The 23213-nt window shown below is 47.0% G+C and overlaps 1 protein-coding gene across 1 annotated transcript in view; it reads left to right on the top strand.

The window, feature by feature from the left end:
• The first annotated feature begins 21728 nt into the window (after positions 1-21728).
• Positions 21729-23213, top strand: part of LOC106602374 (F-box/WD repeat-containing protein 7) — an 88747-nt gene continuing 87262 nt past the window's right edge. The window contains 1 exon segment of the mRNA XM_045716607.1: positions 21729-22158. Coding sequence (XP_045572563.1) covers positions 21919-22158 — 240 coding nt within the window. The 5' untranslated portion in view covers positions 21729-21918.

The raw sequence follows: 23213 nt of genomic DNA, 5'->3' as shown, positions 1-23213 counted from the left end.
TAGCCTGCACTCCTCCCTGCTCCCTCACTCCTTCTCCTCTAGCCTGCACTCCTCCCTGCTCCCTCACTCCTTCTCCTCTAGCCTGCACTCCTCCCTGCTCCCTCACTCAGTCCCTCACTTGTCTTTCCAAACTCTAGCTGTCATGGCTAATGGACTAACGTCCTATTCAGTCCGTACATAATGAGCTTTCTGACCCTTTGGCTTCAGAGTGAAGGCGGTGCCATGTTGGGTAACTTGGTTCCATCAGTTTCTGGTACAGAGTCTCTGTCATCTAACTAGCTAACATGGCCTTCTATTGTGATGTAGGCTTACGCCCTTACCTGGTCCCAGATCTGTTTGTGCTGTCAATAGGAGTTGGCAAGACGGCACAAACAGGCTACATCATACCATGCTTGTGTGATTAACGTCTATAATTTTGTGAATAACGGCAGGCTTCAAACAGCATGAACAAGCTGTCTGACACAAGCCTACCGTATGTTTACCAAGACAAGAGTTAAATTCCCCAGCGCAGTTTATTTTGATTAGGCTAAAGTTTCTGGGAACCACCAGATTCACTGTCAGTAGACCAGTAGCCTCGGATGGTAAACGGCTCTAAACATAACAGAGCTGGACTTTCATTCTCATTCTGAACAATGTTCCAAAGCCGCCATCCAATTCCAAACTACCCCAATGGTTAAGAACAGTAGTTGGACTGGAGTCTTCCATATGGAGCCAGGAATGTCGCTGCTTTCATATCATGACAGGTGGGCTGTGTTCGTTGGCTGTGTCAGAGGCTAGAATACGTGTGTGTGTGTGTGTGTGTGTGTCACGCTGAGGCCTGGTAGTTAGTTATTGTAGAAGTTCTAAGGCCTGTGCTATGTGATCCAAAGCCAAAGCTTTCCTCTATTGTCTCCCGACCAAATGCAACCATTTCGTGCATCTCCCAGCACAAATGCTTTGTTTTATTTCTACCGTTATGAATAAAAGATGAAGGGGTTATTTCCACTTTATTTTGGTGAGCGTCAGCATTGCAATTGTCTGTGTGTATGAGATGGATAACTCTAATATCTCCTCTTTTCTCCCCCCTCTCTGTTTTTGTTCCTCTCTCTCGCTCCTTTCGTATCTCTCTCCTACAGAATGCCAAGCCCTTCTCCTCCTCAGACAGCCTAGTGAAGGTCCAGGAGGTAGCAAGCTGGCTTTTGGAAATGAACCAGGATCTGCTGTCGGGGGGCAGCAGGCGGGGCCTGGGGGGCCGGCGAGGGGGCCCGGGGGCCCAGCGAGGTAACGCCTCCTCCTCGGCCCGGACGCCCCAGGGCCAGCAGCCTGGAGAGGAGGCCGACGAGGAGGAGCACATGAACCGGGTGGTGGAGGACCAAGAACACCAGCAGTCCAGAGTCCAGCCTGCGGCCTCGGCGGGGGGGGAAGGAGTGGAAGAGCCGTGGACCTCCAGGGAGAATGGGCCCCGGGGAGACGGAGAGGAGGAGGATGGAGGAGGAGTACCCAACGAGGTGAACGGAGGAGGGACTAAGGGCGGCCGGTGGATGTGGGAGGCGGAGCGACGGCAACAGGGGGAGGATGACGAGGAGGAGGAGGAGGAAGAGGAGAACAACAACAGTGGCAGCCAGCAGGGAGAGGAGGAGGAAAGGACAGAGGGAGGAGAGAGAACGGGGAGGGAGGACGAGGAGGAGATGGACCAGGACAGTGATGACTTTGAGCATTCGGAGGAGAGCGGGAGGGAGGAAGAAGAGGAGGAGGAGGGGGAGGACGGCCTCCACTCACCCTCCACCAGGAGTGATGCATCTGTCCCCAACAACAACTTGGACCAGTCCTCGGGATGCCAACACCAAAGCTCACCCATCAAGAAGAAGGTAAGACCTGACCAGTGTTAGTATTTCACAGTATACCAGAACTTACTAGATACTAGAACCTTCAAAAATGGTTCTCCACTAGAATTGTTACTTTTGTTTTTCTGTCAAATGTCTCATGCCGTCTTCTGATTTGAGAAAGGATCAAGTCTGTATCAGCGCAGCCAATGTCGCCTTATCGTGCCTACTCCACTTCCTCATTGCTAGCTCTAGCCTGGCCTGAGGAACCAGTGCACTCCCTGGGAGTCTGGGCTGCATCACGTTAGCGCCCCACTCATACTGGCTCTAGCCTGGCCTGAGGAACCACTGCACTCCCTGGGAGTCTGGGCTGCATCACCACTTATGCTGAACAGAAGTTAACACCCGTGAATATTGCAAAACGGCAACAATGTCCATTACAGGCTAGAACAAGAAGATACTGCTAGCTTCCAGCTTTGTAAGCTAAGATTCCTTGCTAGCTTACAGCTGAAGCGTACATCAGTTCACTACCCTAGTACCTTGTTGGCGATAATATGCAAACCATAACACGCACTATTGCTGATTTCAAAGCTGATTGTCTCCAAAAAATGTATTCATTCATGTGATCTCCCTCGCCTCACTTCTCTTCCAGTCAATATTGTCTTTGCTGGAGCCCCAAACTGAGTGTGAATGACATCATGGGTCTTAAAGAGACAGCGCACACATTTGATAAAATACGTTTTTTTTCTTCTTCTATGCAAATGTTGTTGGTCAGTACAATAAAATAAGTCCCTAATGGAAGGGTAACAGATTGTTTGTCATCTGTAGCCCTGTGAAATCAGCCAAAACAATAACTCATTGCTTGCACACACTACTATTGAATATGCATTCACCTGTATTGTGAATAGGCCAAGGCTACATCTTGATTTCCCCAATTTATCAATAGAGATTTACCATTCAAATAAAGTATTACCTTTACTGTTATGTAGTTAGATTGGTGAAAACAAAGTCAAATTGATATTATGATTGATTCATTGATGCATACAAAAAATGTAGATCTGTCAAATGTAATGATATTGCCTAGTTAAAGGTTAAAAAAAATATATTGAACTCCTAAAGATCTGTCTGGATCAAGTCGCGTTCTGTGACTGGCTAATAGGCCTTCTTTTCCCCCTTGCTATCATGATGGTATCTAGTATTATGATGCTGAACCTGGTGTCCGTATCAAAGACAAAATTCTGCTATTGTGACATCACTAACCTGTGGTCAGATTTTATGTGTGTGTGTGTGTGTGTGTGTCCTAGTGTGACGGTCTGAATGTACATAGAAACAGGTACAGTATTGTGTGAATAGGATCAAAGTAAGTTATGCTCCTTGCTTTTCCACCTCCCTGAGAAGGTGAAGGTAAAGCAGTCTGTTTCAAATCAGACACTTTCAGAAATGTGCAAAACCTCTAACAGCGCCTAATAATCTAGCGAACCCTTGCCTCCAGGCATGACATGAGCAATTGTTGATACTGAACGTGATCCACAACTCTCGTAGTCCTTAACAGAGCAGTACAGTTGCTGTATTTCGAATCCAATGGCTCCCTCTTGTGTTCAAAGTAAGTTTCTACATTTTTAAATTCATGCAGTTAATTTCTCAGCTGTTGAAAATGCCAATAAAAAGGCCTGTGATTTGGTCTTAATGTTATTCACATACCCTCTACACTCCACTAGCTGTACCCCTCAGCCATTTGTCAGGCTGTCTCTGTGGTCAAATTGCAATGCTACAGCAATGCGTTAATGCCATATCAAACAATTATAGCATATCGGCCTATAGAAACTTCTAAGAGAACATTTCCAGTAGTCTGTAATAGGTACTATGAGAAGGTCTACAACCCTCAAACTCAACTCTGGACCTCGGAGCCAGTTCCACTGCGTTTTTCCCCATTTGTTCCCCTCGAATCAGACAGATTTTTAGACCTGGGACATCAGGTGGATGCAATGAATTATCAGGTAGAGCAGAAAACCAGCAGGCTCTGAACCTCGTACGGTAAGAGTTGAACACCTCTGATCTTCAAGATAGAAATGGAATTACTAGACTTTCTATACTCTACAATGCATAGGTCATACAGGGAGAATGTTATGTGCGATTGACATATAGCAGGAGCTGGCAACCTTTCTTGGGTTGCATGCCTGACCCGTGTCTGTGACATTCCTTCTTGGTAGAAGCAGCAAAGGTGCTGACTTCAAGGACCCTTACCTTCTATTTCGAGGATCCATAAGTGAAGATTGAGTGTCTTGAAAGATTGTTCCCAGCGACGCTTCTCAAAGTCGCTGTTCAGCACCACTGTGTTTACTTCAGCTGAGCTTTTACTTAAACTCTAATTGGATATCAGGTTGTGGGGTTGTCAATCAACTGAGGTTGTTGACACAATCAGAAATATTGTTTGAAAGACTGATACAGTAGAAACAGTAAGGTTGACTATTTATTAAAGGGATACTTTATCTACTTCCCATAGTCAGATGAACTCGTGTCATTTGTCTCTGTCCAGTATGAGGGAAGTTGGAGGTAGTTTTGCGAGCCAATGCTAAATAGCGCCAGCGTAATGAAGTCTATGGGTAGCTACCAGCATTCTCTAGAGAAGTAGATCAGGATATTGGCAATGAGGCCCTACGCTATCCATTTAAGTAGGCCTATAGTACTTCAAGTACATTTCAGTCAGTTGCGATATACTAGAGCATTCACCAAGGACACAGCTCAGCGCTTGGCCGCCCACCTACTCTAGTGTGTCCTCGTCTAACCACATCTTGCTGTCTGTCTTGGCAACAGGATCGACACAGTGCTGTGTTGGACTGACAGGTCATCCATTCCCCGCTGCTCTTCTCAAATCACTCAGCCAACCCGTGAAGGTAAATCTATTCCGCCGCCCTCGGAAATCACTCTTTAATTAGTCCGGAGAAATAATGAACGACGGTGAAGTGACAAACTCGGCCCACCTGGTAGCCTTGGTAGCCCTCCGCTACAATGACAGAGCCTCCTCTGAAAGACGAGGAGACCAGGCAGCAGACCATTTTATTGGACTAGATTTATTACTCCAGAGAAGGACGGCTGTGTGTCATCTACCCCCCACCCCACCCCTGATTTGTCCTCGGGCAAGCGTCAAGTGTATCCCAGGGCTTGTATGACATTGGGGCTACTGATTTACAGGACAGGCCTTCAGTTAGGGCTGGAGCTTGGCTTGGAGCTCACTGTGCCTCCCCCCCAGGCGGCCCCGGGCCACGTTCCTTATGATTCCTTATTTTACATGTCAAGAGAGGCATGTTTGTTCTACATAACATGGGAGGTAACTTAGCCTCGGCCGAGTGGTGCGTCCCTTCAGGCAGTCCTGGAATGGGTCTCTTTGTGCCGAGCCATGTGGCTCTGTTCACCTTTCACAGGTGTTGTGCAGCCGCCGGCCGGCCGGCATGAAATGTACCACATGTTTTTTTTTGCCATACCCACCCACCCCCTTCTCTCCTGTGAGCGTGATTGAGCTGCAGCAGTCAAACACCTTGGAGAGATGGAGAGAGAGAGAGAGAGAGAGAGAGGAGGGGGAGGGAGAGCTACTGTAGCAGTGAATGCGATTCCATTCACAGCCGAGCGCGCCACAAGCGGGGGAGCTGTGACGGTAACACTTGTCAAAGGGAAGTGGCCCGTCTGTCTCGCTGGTTACTGAAAAGCTCAAGGACTGACTGCTCCTCATCCCCCAGTCCAGCCTGACCCGTTCGTTGTCTTCCTCCTGCAATGGGGAATCGCACCATGAAGAAGGTGGCGCTGCTACTGGTGAGCATGTGTGGAGTTGTTACAGTTGTGTGTGTTTCTCTAGGTAGCTTTTCTCCAGACGGCTGGTTGTACTTGACTTGTACACAGCTAACATTGTCCTGAAATACTTTGGCCTAACTGTCGATCTTGATTGTGTGTGGTGGGTGCCGCGTGCCAGCTGACACTGATGTCTTACTAGGCGAGGAGTGGTGGCCTCACAGGACCGCTAACGGGTACAGTCTCTTAATCCTGGAACGTTACACATTTCAATATCAGTGATGTAATGGTCGGTAACGGAGTGACCTGCTCTCTGAAGTATTTGTATATTGATGTGGAGATGTCGTGGTAGGCTATGATTCTCTTCTCATGCAATTATCTCCATAAGTGTCAAGCGTTTTCAATTTGCTTAGTGTGTGTCAGACTGTATGGTGTTGCTGACTTTGCGACTAGACACTAGTTCGACTGCTGTCGGACCTAGAGGAAAGCCAACCAGCTGGTGATTCAGATTGCTCTGTAATTGACCTTGATTCCGTTTCATCTCTTATAGAGTATTTATTTATTTCTCGTTGTTATGCATTACAGTTGGAGAGCACTTTCTTAGAACCTGTGAACTCCAACATATTTTTTAGACAGTCTTTATGAAGAGGGAGGTTGGGGGAAATATAACTGGAGAACAGCACATCTGCTCTGAATTCCCCCATAGTGGCCAGCCCAGAAGCTCTGGTCAGGGCTCAGCTCAGGGTTTGAAGTCCCACCACATGCTCCCTACCTCCATCCTCCTGAGTTATTGTTTTGAAAGAAAAGAGATCTCTTCACGGGTGAGTGACGCAAGAAGACTAAACGCTAAGACCCAGAATTCCCACAGACCCACGACCGGCAATGACCTATTGACCTCTGTCACAGCACGACCCCAAAGTCATGTCCCTCTCTGGTTCTCACCACGTTAGCGCCAAATGGCCAGCAACACCAGCAATCAGTTAAATAATGGTTAGATAAAAAGTTACTGTACAAGAGCCTAGGCTGTGATAATGGACATAGTTTTGAGTAGATGTCGGACGATGTCCTGGTAATCTAGATTAGCTCTGCCCCCGCAGGCATAGTCCTATATCTAATCATAGACATCAGTTTATAGCAGTGTTCTCAACTGGTTTTGCCTCGGAACCCAAATTGCACAAGGTTGTCTCAGTCGCGACCCAATAGTAGCATCGCGAAAACTAATCACAAATACAATCTGGAAACTATTTTGGATACTATATGTAGTAAACGTAGCAATTATATGATGAGGAAACAACATTCCCAAGTCTTTCATTGTCAGTAATTAAATGTTGCCCATATTCTTGATGAAGAATGTTAATTAACTCACTGGCTTGAGACCCCAAAATCAACCAGCACAGCGCTGCTAATAGTTCTATATTAAAAATATTATGATTGAAGAAAAATTGTTAAACGATGAAATAATGAAATGTAAGTTCATTATCATTTCTACGCACCTCATACCTGGTTTAAGTGGTTTCAGTTCAGACTGGTGTATTTATGTTTTACTCAGACACCCGCGACACACTCAACCTCCCACCAGTTGAGAATCGCTGGTTTTTAGTACCAAGAAAGAGTTAGTCATGGATTAAACTTAGATTCTTAGCTCCAATATGTAAGTCAGGAGTTACGATCTGAGTCTAAAGCTACTTGATATTACCAGTGTTTTTATAGCGGTGTGTAAAGTGTTAAGACGAGTGTCTTTCTCTGGCTCGCTGTTTGTTGAGATGTCCTTGGCATGCAGCTCCTGAAGTATGGCTTAGCGGGATAACGAGAATGCTCTTTCATTATCGAGAATTTGCAATCAGAATTGAAATCTCCAGAAGCCAAACAGCTAGAGAAATTAAATATTTAATATAGAAAATAAGCTGTTGGAGTTCTCTGACTAAGAGCCCTTGTTTTTAGAATTCATGACAACCAGCTGGGTGTTTTAGACAGGGGATATCTCTTAGTGCCTCTGGTGATCAAGTCCCCTCTCCTCCCAGCGGAGTGTATTCGATCCTTTTGTATTGCCTTTTGGAGTGTGTCTGAGATACGGTTTCACAGCTGGAGACTCAGTCTGTTTGTAATAAGGAGGAACTGAACAGGGTCAAATATCCTATATTCAAGGGATGGGAGAAGTGCTTTTAAACACGCCTATGTGCGTGTTAGCGGTGTGTGGACTAAATAGGCTATGCTATGTCATATGCTATATTAATATAGCCAGTGTGTCCTATCGTGGTGTGGTGTATGTGATTGAGCAGAGATGACAAACTGTGAGAGGTTTGTGTTGCTACCAACATCAGTCCTGAATGTAGAAACAGCCTTGATTGCAGTGCATCTTCAGGCTTTATGGGCTTTGCTATTGGAATACGAGTGTTTTGAATCACGGTGGGATGGACGTATGTGTGATATAGTAAACACCGTGAGAGGTGTGGAAGTGCTGGAACCAACACGGGGCTGGTATGTAGAAACAGCCCTGTGTTAAACTCTGAGTAGGCTGCTGCCTGTGTGGAGGAATGTGTCAGTAAGCTGTTCTGCCTGGCATGTCTTGAGAAGGGGACAGATGGGGGGCTTGTGGCTCTCTGAACTACAGAGCCTGGGTTAGGAGAGGCTCCTGAATTAGACCCTCTCTTCCTCCCCTTACTCTCCATCACTCTCAACCTGACTGCCTGCCAAGTTCCTCTGCTGCTGAACACCACACACACACACACACACACACACACACACACACACACACACTCAGACAGAAAGCACTCTCCCACTCCCAGTGGAAGTCAGTGGGGTCATGTTTCCCACAAGGTACAGTGAACTCTGGGATTTAACCTCCGCTCCATGACTACTCACATGCTGTGCATTAACGATCTCTACACCACTGATGACCTCTTCCAATGACCTCTAACTAAACCTGTAACTAACCTGCTGTAGCGCTCTGATCAGCTTCTATTGTATTCTCTACAACAGATACCTTTCTATTCCAAGCAATTAGAGGCATGCCTTCAAACAGTATTACAACGTGATGATCCTTGAATGCCGTATTGGATGTGTAGGGTTTAGATATGGCTGCTGTCTGTTGGGCCACTGTTGTGCAGTTTGTCCACTGTGTGTATATATGAAGGACAAGGTTAGTTCATTGCAAGAGGCTTAACATAAACTAGCATCGGTCAGACTGTGGTAGATAGCTTATGGTATCATAACTAACCTCCCTGGTATTTTGTGGTTTTCTAAACCTTTTTATAGTCTCAACACCACATCACAGATGATTTATGTGGAATATGCATATGCACTTCCCTCCTCTGGGATTCCCCATTAGCCCTGACAATAAATCCCCCATAAACCATCTGGGGCGGTGGATTAGACAGAACAGGAGATTAAGCTTCCATGGTGACTGAGCCGCCTTGTGACTGTTTGCTTGCCTGTGTGTATGTGTGTGTGTGTGTCTGTGTGTGTGTAACCTTTAACTGCCCTAATCTAGGGGACAATTGAGGGGGGGGGGTGCTGCTGGCCTTTTGAACATGTGAACAATTGGAACCCACTGTCGGTGATCTCAATGACACACCTCTGTGTTCTGGTATAGAGAGGGAGGGGGCCAGGCTGCGTCGGCCTTGCTGCCTGACTTGCAAATGTCTTAATTTCTATGTGGATGAGGTGTGTAGGCCTATGTACAGACATCACATAGACCGCTACTGTGTGTGTGTCGCGCCACACATGCCACCAGAATTGTTCAGTCCATTTTGGACCTGGATCTTCTCCAGACAATGCCCCAGGGGCAGTTAAGGCCAAGGCCCTTCTGGGGGAGGGAGGCCTTTTTATATGCCTGTCTGACAGCCAGGGGTCAGCCCAGATGGCATCTGAACACTGAGTTAATGCAAGTAGGGTAGGTCCTAGGTACAGTGCCCCTGTGATGAATAGAGGCAGCAGGTAACCTAGTGGTTAGAGCGTTGGGCCAGTAACCGAAAGGTTGCTGGATCGAATCCCCGAGCTGTCTAGATAAAAATCTGTCGTTCTGCCCCTGAACAAGGTAGTTAACCCACTGTTCCCCAGTAAGCTGTCATTGTAAATAAGAATTTGTTCTTAATTGACTTTCCTAGTTAAATAAAGGTTAAATTTAAAATAAAAACAGTACATGTCCATGTTTCAAATCACGTTTTATTTGGAACATGCGTCGAATACAACAATAGACCTTACCTTACTGTGAAACGCTTACTTACAAGCCCTTAACCAACAATATTGACTAAATAAACCCCCCAAAAGTTTCACAACTTTTCCTGTAGTCCACAATTAACTCCTTTGTCTTGCTCACGTTGAGGGAGAGGTGGTTGTCCTGGCACCACACTGCCAGGTCTCTGACCTCCCTATAGGCTGTATCATAGGTATTCCTTTTGTCCAGGTGGGAAACGGCAGTATTGAGATGGCGTCATCTGTGGTTCTGTTGGAGTGGGTCTAGGGTTTCCGGGATGATGGTGTTGATGTGAGCAATGACCAGCCTTTCAAAACTACGGGGTGGTAGTCATTTAGGCAGGTTACTTTTGCTTTCTTGGGTACAGGGACTATGGTGGTCTGCTTGAAACGTGTAGGTATTATGGACTCGGTCAGGGAGAGGTTGAAAATGTCAGTGAAGACACTTGCCAGTTGCTTTGCGCATGCTCGGAGTACATGTCCTGTTAATTCGTCTGGCCCCGCGGCTTTGTGAATGTTGACCTGTTTAAAGGGTCTTGCTCACATCGGCTACGGAGAGCCGCTGTTCCTCCAGAACAGCTGGTCCTCTCATGCATGCTTCAGTGTTGCTTGCCTCGTAGCGATTATAAAAGGCATTCAGCCTGTCAGGCAGGCTCGCGTCACTGGGCTGCTCGCGGCTGGGTTTCCCTTTTGTGGTCTGTAATAGTTTGCAAGCCCTGCCACATCCGATGAGCGTCAGCCGGTGTAGTACGATTCGATCTTAGTCCTGTATTGATGCTTTGCCTGTTTTATGGTTCGTCTGAGGGCATAGTGGGACTTCTTATAAGGGTCAGGATTAGTGTCCCACCCCTTGAAAGCGGCAGCTCTAGTCTTTAGCTCGGTGCGATACCTCGAGACTACCTTAATTTTAGACATCGCGCACCAGCCGTTATTGACAAATATAGGCAGATCCCCACCCCTCGTCTTACTGGACGTAGCTGTTCTGTCCTGCCGATGCACGGAAAACCCAGCCAACTATATTATCTGTGTTGTCATTCAGCCACGACTCGGTGAAACATAAGATTTTACATTTTTTTAAATCCTGTTGGTAGGGTAGTCTCAACGGCGCTCATCCAGTTTATTCTCCAGTGATTGCACAGCAGCCAATATAGAACGGATACTAGAGGCGGGTTACCCACTCGCCGACAAATTCTCACAAGGCACCCAAATCTCCACCGCATATGTTTCCTTATTTTCTTCATGCAAATGATGGGGATTTGGGCCTTGTCTGGGAGCAACGTTATATCCTTAAGTACTGATATGTGGTCCTGTGTCACATGCTAATACTAAATGTATGACCTCACTGTACTGCAAGCCACATGGTGTATGATGTGAATAGATCATAATCTTCATCAAATGAAGTTGTGATTTTCAGTCTAGACTCAATATAACGATTAACTTATACATAGACTTGTTAAAGGTACATTGTACGAATTATCCTCTCGAACCCAAAGCCTGTTATTTACTTGCTAGACCTAATGAGAGGCTTAACAGGAGACTAGTTTTCCACTAAGCTTTCTAGATACATACTTTAACTTTATTTATCATCCCACAGTTAGAGTCCTATTAAAATTGAAGCGGGTAAACCATTTCAGTAATTAACAGATTGCGTAAGATGGAATGCCCACAGGATTCCATCAACCTTATAAGTCTAACAATGGTTGTTTACATGACGCTGTGTTCTTAATTACCGACTAATGAGCGTTGTTTTGTAAAGACAATTTTTCTTGTTATAAATATATTTCTCACTTGCTTGTTTATTGTTTAGGGGATTTTTGTTAAAAGCAGTTAACACTCTAACCCCTCAGAGTTTGTCAACAGAGACGTTTATCCTTTCTTCCTCAGAAATAGCCAACCTGCTGCTTTTAAAAAAATTCAGCTTGACAGTTAAAAGAAGCCTCTTAAATTCAACTGAAGGAATTCCAGATGACTGTTTGGGGAATAAAGTGAATTGGTTTTATCATCAAACTACCCAAGTGTCTCTTGATGTGGTGCTCTGCTCTGGTGAATCTTAAAGCAAGCCTGTCCTCTTTGAATTAAAGCACAACCCTGACATGGTCAACACTGCCAGCTCGGGTGATTAGTCTACTCTTAGTGTTGTTGCTAGATGGGGTTTTGAATGCAAACTGAAGTGTTTTTTTTCCTGCCAGTAAGTCCATGGGGCAGAGCAGGGCAGATGTCCGTTGTAGCATGGTCTGTGCTGCAGAACCCAGATAAGGACTAGAGCAGGACCAAATGGGAGGCAGGAGTACATGTCTGTGACATGGCACCACTACTGTGTGACTGGACCGTTGAGTCATTGACCCTGGCTCTATGGGATTAAAGGCGTTTTGGATCAAGGCCAATATAACACAGCCAATAACACAAAACAGAAAAGCATAACAGGCTGTAACAATTCAGTGTTACCTTACGGCACTTTCCTGGATCATGGTCAATAACACGGCCATGCCTACTCTGCTAATACAAACAAACAGGCCTTAACGGTTGCGAGTATTGCCTTTCGGCACAGAAATCTGGTCGTACATTCAGTAACACAGGCAGCTATGTCCACCCATGATACAACCCGAGACATGATACAACAGTTGAGTGTTGCCTTACCACGCGGCGGAAATCTGGTTGTGCGCCCGTGGCCCCTGCTATGCCAGTCTCTCTGTGAGTCTCCGGTGCGACAGAGGAGAGAGATTTCCCCAATAAATCAATGGAGGAACTCTGTGTGCAGCAGAGGAAGCAACGCTGTTGGTGTAACCCCGCTGCTCCACCACACTGTGACTGACATCTGTTCTGCAGTGTGAGTAGCTATGCTACCTGCTATGCAAACACTTAAAGGCACCTGTCTCTTTCTCTTTCCTCATGGATTACTCAGTTCTTTTTTTGTTGGTTCTGCTGCGGATGAAAAAGAAGGGCTCACAAGTTCTGATGAGCAGCGCTCGCATTAGCAGAAGAATTAAGACTCCGGGATGGATTCGAGTCGTTTAAGTGGCTTAAATGCCCCGATATTGAAAAGTTATTGCGTAGAGAATTTATACTTCTCATAACATTGAGACGTCGCGTAAAAAAACAATCAATGTTTACTGTGTTGCTAGGCTACCGTTTGGACTTCCTGTAGAAACCTACTCAAACTTCCTCCATCCTCTTAACCATGACTCAAAATAAAGCCCACTTGCACTGATCATAGAAATCAAGTCTGGTGGCTTCAATCAATCGGGACATAGTTGCCCCCTGGTTCTCTGGAGGGGTGCTGGGTCATATTCCTGTCTGTTCCCCAGGTGAGGGGAGGCCAGCCTGGGCTGAGACCAGCAGCGTTGTCCCCCCTCCCTCTGACCCATCTGTTGGTTGTACTGTGCCGCCCGGAGCGGGCACATCACAGACATGGTGTTTGAATATTTGATACCGGCCTAATTAACTATGCCCTTTTACTGGAGACGATGCACTGCTATTCTCCTGAGCCGGGCCCCTGCTGGCTTCAAAGCTACGCAGCCAAGGTTGTTGTTTTGCTGTCACGTTGGAGCTCTGCGTCGCCTGGTTGGAGCTCTGCACACGCGTCCTTCAAACAAAATAGCCTCCACACGCCTACTCTACTGATTCTACGGACGGTAATGTAGCCTACTCAAAAGCATCCACACACCCAGCAGGGAACCGTCCCAGCTGTCTCAGGAATGCCAGCGTGTTGATCCAAGCCTGCTAGGAATAGAGGATCAGAGGAAAAACTGTTTTTGGGCTCCCATTTTCAGTGTTTAATAAACTCAATGGGTCTAAGTCATTAGAAGTTTCTACCTCAACCTTCAAACTTAAGAACATTTCGATTCGTGTGTCTCAATAATGAGAAATCACTCTGAAGTGTTTTAAATGGAGGGGGCTGTTCAACTGCTGTCCATCAACCTTGTTTGTAGCTTTAAGCTAAGTCTGAAAATAAGAGCATGAAAAAACATTTCAGACAGTTATACTTTGGAGTTGAAAGTTAGTTAAATCCAGACAATATTATTTGGCTTACTAGTCGACGGCTAGCGTAATGTAGCATTGACTTGGTGTGATGAACACTGGTTCTCGGTCTTTGGAGTTCACCCATAACTTAGCCTACTCTCTGGAGAGTTAATGAGCAGTCTATGCCTCATGGAAGCTAAATGCTCACTCCATTTTAATCTCTTTTATTCTGTATGCAATGGAGCTCTGTGTTCAAATGCTCTTTTATGGATGTATTTTTGCCAGTAAATTGTGTTTTTGGAGAGAACTGGAACCTTGTTAGGCTAAATACTAATGCTTTTCCTGTTGGTTTGATCTAACAAAGCAGGCCAGCTCTAGCCAGGCCTGAGGAGAATGTCAATGCTGATTGCCTCGTCCATCAGTCCTACGCTATGGATAGCAACAAGATGGCTCCTGGGTCCTCCTGTGTGTGTTTCGCCTCAGGCTACAGAGGCCTGGATACCCAGCTAAAAGTGCTAGCCCTAGATAGATGGCATCATTTTGTCGGAGTTGCAACAACCCATTGCATCGAGGCAATCTCAATCGCCCATCCCTCCATCTCTTCCTCCCTTTTATCTCTCCTAGTTCTCCGGAGTAAATGTCAGTTGGCTTTTCATAGCCGAACATTCAGAGTTGGAGAGGGAGTGGAAAACAGCAGGTCCGGGACAAGGTAGCATGTTCGGTGAACAGGTCAGGGTTCCATAGCCTCAGCTTTGTGTTGTTAATGTAGCAGTAGTGACATTGACTAGTTCCACAGTATGCTCTTATCTACCTTATCTATCTGTGCTTTGCTACTGTGCTTTTGTAAAACTAGGGCACTTATGAAGTCTGAACGAAACGGGGCCCTTTTCTCTCTCTCTCTATCCCGCTCTCCCTCCCTTTCCTGTCATGTTTCTCTTTGGGCCACCTCATTACAGGAGACCCAGTGGGCTCCATGTTATGTTCTGTGGAGACCGGTTGGAAATGGTCTGCCATCTCCAGGACAGGGCTGCACTCTGCCGCAGCTCAGCCATGGCTTTCCTCCTTGACCTTGGGAGAGACATTAGTCTGTCTCTAAGGCCTGGCCTGCCGTCTCTAAGGCCTGGCCTGCCGTCTCTAAGGCCTGGCCTGCCGTCGCTAAGGCCTGGCCTGCCGTCGCCAAGGCCTGGCCTGCCGTCGCCAAGGCCTGGCCTGCCGTCGCCAAGGCCTGGCCTGCCGTCGCCAAGGCCTGGCCTGCCGTCGCCAAGGCCTGGCCTGCCTCCGCCAAGGCCTGGCCTGCCTCCGCCAAGGCCTGGCCTGCCTCCGCCGAGGCCTGGCCTGCCTCCGCCAAGGCCTGGCCTGCCTCCGCCAAGGCCTGCTTTATTGGCCCAGGCCACAGGAACACTCTGCCTGTCGTGCTGCCCGGTGTCTGTACTTGCAAATTTTGGACACTTCAGCCCACACGCTTACTTTAAGAAGTCTGCCTGCTTGCAATCAAACGTCTGCCAGCGTGTGAGCTGAAGTACATTTTTGCATCCAATCATATGGATAAATGTCAAGGGATATGCATATGGCGGTACAGGAAATGAATAAGTATACCCCTGAACAGCTCTAAACTCAGGTCTGCCTGACTTCTGCGATGGAGGTGGTTCCGCTTTGTCCTCCCTCTCCCTCTCTCCCACCTGTTATGTGTAATTAACTCTGAGAGCCAGCCTGTCGTAGTGTACGTGGTGTTTTCCCACACGCCGGCTGCCCGTCAGAGACGGGAGAGACCTGGCAGAGCTGAGCCGCAAAAGGCCACGTGCACCCGTCCGCCCACGCCAAGGCAAATGCAGCTGAACTCCCGTCCAACTCTCCTGCTGCTGGCGCCTCAGCCCTCGCCGACGCAATCTTACGCTGGTTCTCATGGAAACCTGGCCGGCCTGGACACATGGAGCTTCACGTTAATTGAACTCATCGTCAGAGGGCATTGTGAGCTAGCTACAACGTCCAATAATAACGGAGACGTCACTGACCAGACTTGAATCATTGGACCTGGCTCGTGTGATGCACACCACTGTATCTGGACCCCTACTGTGGTGTGGGAGGCATGATTGGCTATGGCACCAGGTCTCTATGACAACGGCCCTGGCTGCTGATGGCTGTGTGGTCTGTAGGTGACAGGCAGCCTGCTTCATGTCAACCTCCCTCCCTCCCACGCTGGTTGGATGTTTTAATAAAAATCCTGACCCTGGTAACTGTTGCTATGCGACTCATGATTCCACCCGAGTGCCAGTCTATTTCATCCAAACCCCACAAGACTCCCCTTTAGAGGGCGTCTCAGGGAAAGAGGGACTGAGGATCAAGCTTCCTGTGCAGAAATCTCTGTAAGATGGTATTACACGGTCACAAAGCATTTCACTGCACCTGCTTTAACATCTGTTTTAACATCTGCTAATCTGTGTGTGGCACAAATAAACTTGGATTTCAATGTAGCCTGAATAAAACATGGCATAGAAAACTGCTGAGAATCCTGGTGCAGTTCCAACAATGTCCACCAGAGGAAGGCAGTGCTCTGGCTGTGGAGTTCCATAAGCTCCGACTGTCTGCTGCAGCTGTGCTGCCAGAGCAGCATCCCTGGCTTCATACACAGCTATTTCACATCTGCTACCCACTGTCACTGGACAGCCTCATTCAGCCGTGTGTGTGTGTGTGTGTGTGGTGTGTGTAGGCCCACCCTGTCTGCTCCTCTGGGGTAGTGTCAGAGCCTCTGACACACAGAGCCACCTTGGTGCACAATGCAGGGGGATGGAGGTACTGGGAGAGGTCGGCTGTGTGGATACGATGAGGGTCAACGGCTGAGGACTTGATGAGCGCTGGGATGAATTCTACTGTCTGGTGTAGGCCTACAGTAGATTTGTTTATTTCACTGACAACCTGTTCATTTAAAGAGGAAGCATGAACTCAATCCCAGCTTTTAAACGACCTCATCTCAAACACTGTGTGGTGAATGCAAAGGTGCTCATTAAATTGGCGGAAAACACATACACACACACACACACACCTCCTACTCTGGGCCATACCTCTCAACCCTCTGTAGTTGTGGCAGTTCACAGGCACACTCCAGACACGACATGTCGAGAGGTAGAGTGGAGCCGAACAGTTGGGATCACTGAGTAACACGGATAAACATTTGGCTCGTTGAACACACTGCCCCCACGCACACACGTCCTCTCGTCCCTACCTCCCTCACCCATTTCCATCTCTATGCAAATTGACTTTGGCATTTCCCCTGTCGCCTGCCTCACCCCTGTAGCAGCAGAGCCTCTGTTGCTCGCCACCCGGCTTGGCTGACGAGCGCCACAGCTTTATGACCCTCGCCACCCGGGATTAGGTTGGAATGTCTCTCTGTTGACAACTGTTTGGCCCCAGGCCTCTTTGCGTCGGGAGTGAGCATTGGGGAAATTATTAGGCCCCAGTGGCAAAGCCACAGTGCCCTTATTTTTGGGGACGCCCGCCTCGTTGAGCATAGGGCGTTGGGCACCGCGTTTTTAGAACACATCCTAACTTTCCATTGTACATTATGGCCATTCAGGATTATGAGATAGGCTTGCATGCATATATATATACACACATGCCTGTGTGTGCCCGGACCAAGCCAATTTGTCATTTGTTTGTCCTTGGAGAAATGTGTTTTAAGGACTATTTCTCACACAAGCAGCCCTAGACATTAAAGATGAATGGCTGCTTGCAATTTTTATGTTCTTCAGCTAGTTATTGTTCTCTCAAATGAGCTTTCTGTTGCACTTTTAGTATGTGTGTGTGTGTGTGTGTGTGTGTGTGTATATACTGAATATGGGTGAGAAGGTCTGGATTCATATTGGATAGACTGGAGGCAGGTTTAAACCGCTCTTGACAGAATTGACATGTTGCTGCTCCCAGGCCAGTAGTGCAACAGGAAGCACTGCCACTCGTCTTCTATCTGCTAAATAGCTGTTGGCTTTTTGACTTACCTCCATGGATGTTTTCAGATTTTGAAGCAATACAATGTCTAGCAATTAGGATATGGAAATGGGCCTGTGCCTCTGCAGAGCTGAACACAGCCCTATGTCCCAACAGTGTCTATTTAAACTTCAGCTGTTTTTCTTAGGAACTAATCAAACACCAACCAGAAGTGTTATTCTTAATCCTATGTGGATGTTATTTTCTCTAGGCCAAACTCTTTTTCAAATACTGTGTAGAATGTTCTTAGTTGAATGCATTGTTGTACCAAATGACTAGGTATCTCCCTTTCTCTTTACTCCGGCGTCCGATCCATGTGAAAGTAATTTTAACGTTTGTATCTTCAATGCTATTGTTATAGGGTAACGGCTTCTGCGACCGTAATCGCTGGCTGTCGGCTGGTGTTTATGCCCAGCGGAGATGCTAATGTAAACAGGAAGGAACCTCAACCCGCACTTGTACACAGTGGCAGGCTGTCGCTGTTCAAGGGGCTGGACTACTCATTCAAAATCTAATCAAGTCCAATTTTATTGGTCACATCCACATGGTAAGCAGATGTTATTGCGAGTGTAGCGAAATGTGTGTGTGTGTGTGTGTGTGTGTGTGTGTGTGTGTGTGTGATTACTCATTCATCAACTTTGTGTTCTAGCATGTGTTGTATAGATTGGTACGGCTAGTCACTCACTGTTGCAAGGGAGGTGTGACTGCAAGTGTGTTACAATGTAAACAGCGAGGAAACGGTCTGTGTGTGGTCCGGTGTGAGCTAAGCCTTCCCAGCGATCCATCATGCCCAGTCAGCATACAAGCCCAGAAGATCCTTGTTATGCTTTGTTTGATTTGGCTGTCAGAGCCTTCCAGATGTGTGAATAAGGGAATGTGTTGCTACGGTTACGTGTAAACAGGTTCCTGTTTCTGAATAGTCTGATATACCGTATTTGTTTTGTATTTTAATGGATTTGCAAGCGTCCTTAGTCTAATGTCTTCTAAAACACAAGTTGGCCTGACGCATTAAGCACTTTAAATAAAGCTGGGATCTTTAATGGTGAAATAGCCATGTCCATTTGGGATATTACAACATCCAAAAAGTTACTGCAAACAGCACCCTTTTTTTTTCCTCCCTGAAAATCCTTGCATGTGCTATAGAAGGACACTATGTACTGCAATTGACCGTGCTGCGCCACGCTTCTCAGCTCGCCGACAAAAACGACAACGGAGGTGGGGCGGCCAGTGGCACCGTTTCCCCCTACTGCGGATTCCATCTTTAAGTCATAGGCTAACATCCTCCAATATGTTGCCTCAGTTTTTAGCCATATTTCGACTTCTTCTTGGAGTTTTAGTTTCAGTAATATAGGTCCCAGTCCTAGCAGCATTGGCTGTCATGGTCAGAAATATTTGTAAGTGTGCTGAGTAACTCGAGGTCCAAAAAGGCTTGACCTTTGACACATCAGCGTTTCGGAGCTTTCTCCTCACAGAATGCAACCTTAGGGACCCCGTTGCACGGTCGTGGTATAGACTACAGGAGTGAAGTGTGTTCTGGAATAGCTCTTCTGACAGGGTGTGTGTGTGCTCATTGCTTTTGCCCAAAATGCTTGAGCAAGTCAATTGCTTTGTTTACTGAGGATGAGTTACCACCATGCAGGTAAACCTAGCATATTCTCATTAAGAAGATCAGACTGTAGGTTAAGATCCTATGGGCTTATATAGCCCATCGTAGTTAGCATATTGGCGTCCACTTTAACTGTAACCACAACTATTAACCTTTTTATAGTACCGCTCAGTTGATCTCCCATCCCCCGTTCTACCTTAAACCCTGACCTCTAAATCTCCTCAAGGCCTGGAAGTTAATATCCCTCTGGAGGCTTTATAAAACTGTATGGCATTCAGGATAAGAGATTCCCTCAAACCGAAGGCTTTGGGCTTGAATTCCCCAGGCCCCAAGGTTAAATCCCTCATGGCTGACATTCCTACCGTTTACCTTGGGCCTATCATGTTAACAGACATAAGCCTCAGCACTGGGTCCATGGCACATCGTTTGGTAGTTGGAGATTAGCCAAAAAGCTCATGTAGCCGGAATATAGACATGGGAGATACATTTTCTGTAGCCTATTCAGGATGTGTTCGGGAAACGAGCAGTTTTTCTGGTGTCTCTGTGGTCCTTTATCACCAATGGGCCTGCCTTGCTTGTATCCATGTGTCTGCACTCTTGACTGTTTACACTAAACCTCAGTGGGACAAGGTACTAATGCTGCTAGCTCCGCATTCAGACTAGAATCACACATTCATACAGTGGAGAGTTCTTTTGTATCTATGAATTATTCAGTTGCCTGCCAACATCCAGAAGCAACACAAAATGAAGAGGCCTCTCTGTTCAAGAGGACTAGGGCTTTGTTTTTCATGACATCTTTATTGATAAGGGAAGGGCAGCGTAGGGGGGAGTCAGCATTCTTTGTTGTCAGTCAGTTCTGCAGAGTTGTGAAGACTCTGTAATCCCCACTGATCCAGACCTGTTTCTTCTTCTGTAGTTGAATTTTCCCATAGCAATTATTTATTTCTCCAGTCTTTTGATTAGAATTTGAGGAAGGTCCACGTGCTGAGATGTGTGACCTATGTGGGTATGGTAATGGAGTCTATTCCCAATAGGTTGACACACTATATTGAGAAATGTCCTAGCCGGCATGCAGCAGCACATTCTGTGGACAACATCGTCCCCGAACAAGAAGAAGTGGAGGCAATTAAAAAAAGTTGGAGAACTTCTCCTGCTCTTCTAAGGGAGATTTAGACCTTCAAATGAAATCCCAAGTTCAAGAAACGTTGGGAAACGGCCGCACTCCAGAAAGTTTATTTAAAAAATTTGACAAAGACGTCCCCCCCCCCCCAACATTTCACCTTTTTTTATTTTCTGCCGGACAGGGTAACGCTTCGGCAGTTATGCCTTCATCAGAGACACTCTGTAGGCCTAAAGCCTATCCATCCTGACTCCAGGACAAATAAAGCCTTGATGAAGTGACACACATTCCAACATCTGTCTGCTGTAGGTTTCTTCCTAGGTTCTGGCCTTTCTAGGGAGTTTTTCCTAGCCACCGTGCTTCTACACCTGCATTGTTTGGAGTTTTAGGCTGGGTTTCTGTCAGGGCTTTGAGATATCAGCTGATGTAAGAAGGGCTTTATAAATAAATTTGATTTGCTGTGTGAACGGCAGCCCTAAATATCCTTCATCCGCTTCAGCATCATAGTCAAGGTTACTATGATGCCGTAACTCCCTGGCCGGCAGCAAGGAAGAGTTAGACTTTCTGTTAACCCTTACTTTCGATTTGATGTGGTCGACGGCATCAGGCATTCATAAACATGGGCCTAAGTAATTCTGAGTGTGAGGAACATTCTCTTGACCTGTTGTTCGAGCCTAAATATGCTATGTGCTAACAGTATTGATCTGCTTGACATGAGTTGGCATAAACTGTCACTGTTTATGACCGGTGTCATGTCCCACTGCGATACTGTAACATTATGCCCCCCCCCCCCAAAAAAGTTACCTGACACGGACTAGCTGATCTGGACATTTCTGACAAATTGTAGATAGCTGACATGACAAGAGGAACTGCTGATGCACTACCCAATATAGAAATGTCACCTTGTGCATTCTACTATTACAACTTTCAAGAGTAAGTTGAAAGCCCGACTGAGTTCCTAAAAACACAGTTTGGGAATCACTGCGTTAAGAGACCATGTGAAAGCAGCTGATTACAGTGGTAAGTCAGGCAGGAGCAGACAGGACAGGGGGGGCTGGTCTAGGGGGGGTTGCACATGTCACCCCATTGAGCTTCCTCATAACTGCAGTTTTGGACAACCGGTGGAACTCATTCCTCCCCAGGGGGGTCAGGGAGCCGGATTCCACAGTGACTCGTCCTTCCGAGGGGGCGTGGCCTATCCTGAGGCATGGCAGACAGCTGCTCTGCCTGGCAGGGACCGCAGCGGTGACATCACGCCCTGGGATATTTTAAAGGGGGTTGATGAGCTGGGGAGCGAGCTCGGACTGGACAGACCAGCATCAACAGCGCACCGTGAGGGTTGTATTAGTGTTTTCAAGAGCTCCAGAGAGAAGAGTCAAATTCCCCCCGGCGACTTTGTACGACAACCTGCTCCCTGAGCCGACCCGCCCCTGATTCCCCCTCTGGGATGTGACCTACTAGCCCGTGTTCTTGCAATGCTGAGGCATTGCCCCATACCCCTTTTCGCATCTTCCGGATCCCGGAAGAAGATGCCCAAGGCCTCTGGGAAAGAAAAGGCCCCCCTGGCAATACCAGAAAGCCAGGCCCTGGACATAGTGGCAGACCCAAAGGTGGTGGTCAAGGTGGCTAAGGAGCCTCCACTGCCCCCGCAGAAAGTGCTCCGGATCTTCAGCATCAACATCATCACTCAGGGGCTGCCCTTCTGTCGCAGACGGGTGAGTGCTGCCGGGCTTGGGCCCAAGGTGTGTTAAGGGGGGGTTGGGGTTGGCCAGATGCTTACAGACATGAGCGAGGAATCTCGCCTGTCACCCACATAAAATGTCAAGGGGTCACTCCGCACCCTGCTGGCTCATCTGTGAGACGGGACTGACGAAAGCAAAACTGTCTGCGTTACTAGTGCAACTGTGATTCTGTTTTAGCGTCAAGGTCTCTTCCCCGTTTCCTCTCTTCTGTTGAGTTGCACGGTATCAGTCTCTCAGTGTTGTTGTGTTTGTAGTTAATCAAGGTGACAGTTTTTGTCTCCATCTGGCAGAGGTTGTTTGTTTGTCGTCTCTTTGTTTCTGCTCTGGTGACTTTTCTTTTTGTTTTTGAAATGTTCAACAAGAGTCTTGTTTCTTCCCTGGGTTGTATTTTGTCAAAGTGAAGCGCAGTGGAGGCTGTCTCAAAAATAGTTCTGACCTCTGACACACAAGCCTTCTCAACGTGGATATAAACACGGTATCTGGTTAGGAATAACCCACCCCACCTACTACATCTCTTCCCACTTCAGTCAACAAACAGTCATTTGTTACCATGTACTGTTGTCTTGTTTCATTTAATCAAGATGGAAAGAGTAAGTGTTGGCACTTGTCCTTGACCGTAAATGCAGTGACAGGTTTTATTCTTGTCAAAGCGTTTCATAATATGAAAACTGTATTGCCGACACGTGAATGAGCGCAATAGCTTGTCGGTTTGCTAGAATACCCTGTTCCCCGGGGACTTTTACTAAGGGTTTTGTCACAATTACGTTATACCATGTTGTGTAATGCTAACAAATGCACACTACCCAATCCTTAATCATGTGCCTACTTCGGCAAAAATGGCTTTCAACCAATTTATTTGTTTAAGTATTCAGTGTGTCTCTAAAATCCATTTTTTTATGCTGACGTGTGTCCTGGGTAGACTGCTGGGCGCAACAATGCACTTGTTGATGCAGTCATGTGCTCGGGCAGCCTCGCCCAAAGCGCCGTTCAGGACTCCTACGTGTGACCATAAAAAGGCTGCATGGTAT

This window comes from Salmo salar, chromosome ssa04 (genome assembly GCF_905237065.1).
Source record: "Salmo salar chromosome ssa04, Ssal_v3.1, whole genome shotgun sequence".
NCBI lineage: Eukaryota > Metazoa > Chordata > Actinopteri > Salmoniformes > Salmonidae > Salmo > Salmo salar.
Note: the sequence above shows the minus strand (reverse complement) of the source record. Positions and strands in the feature narration are given on the sequence as shown.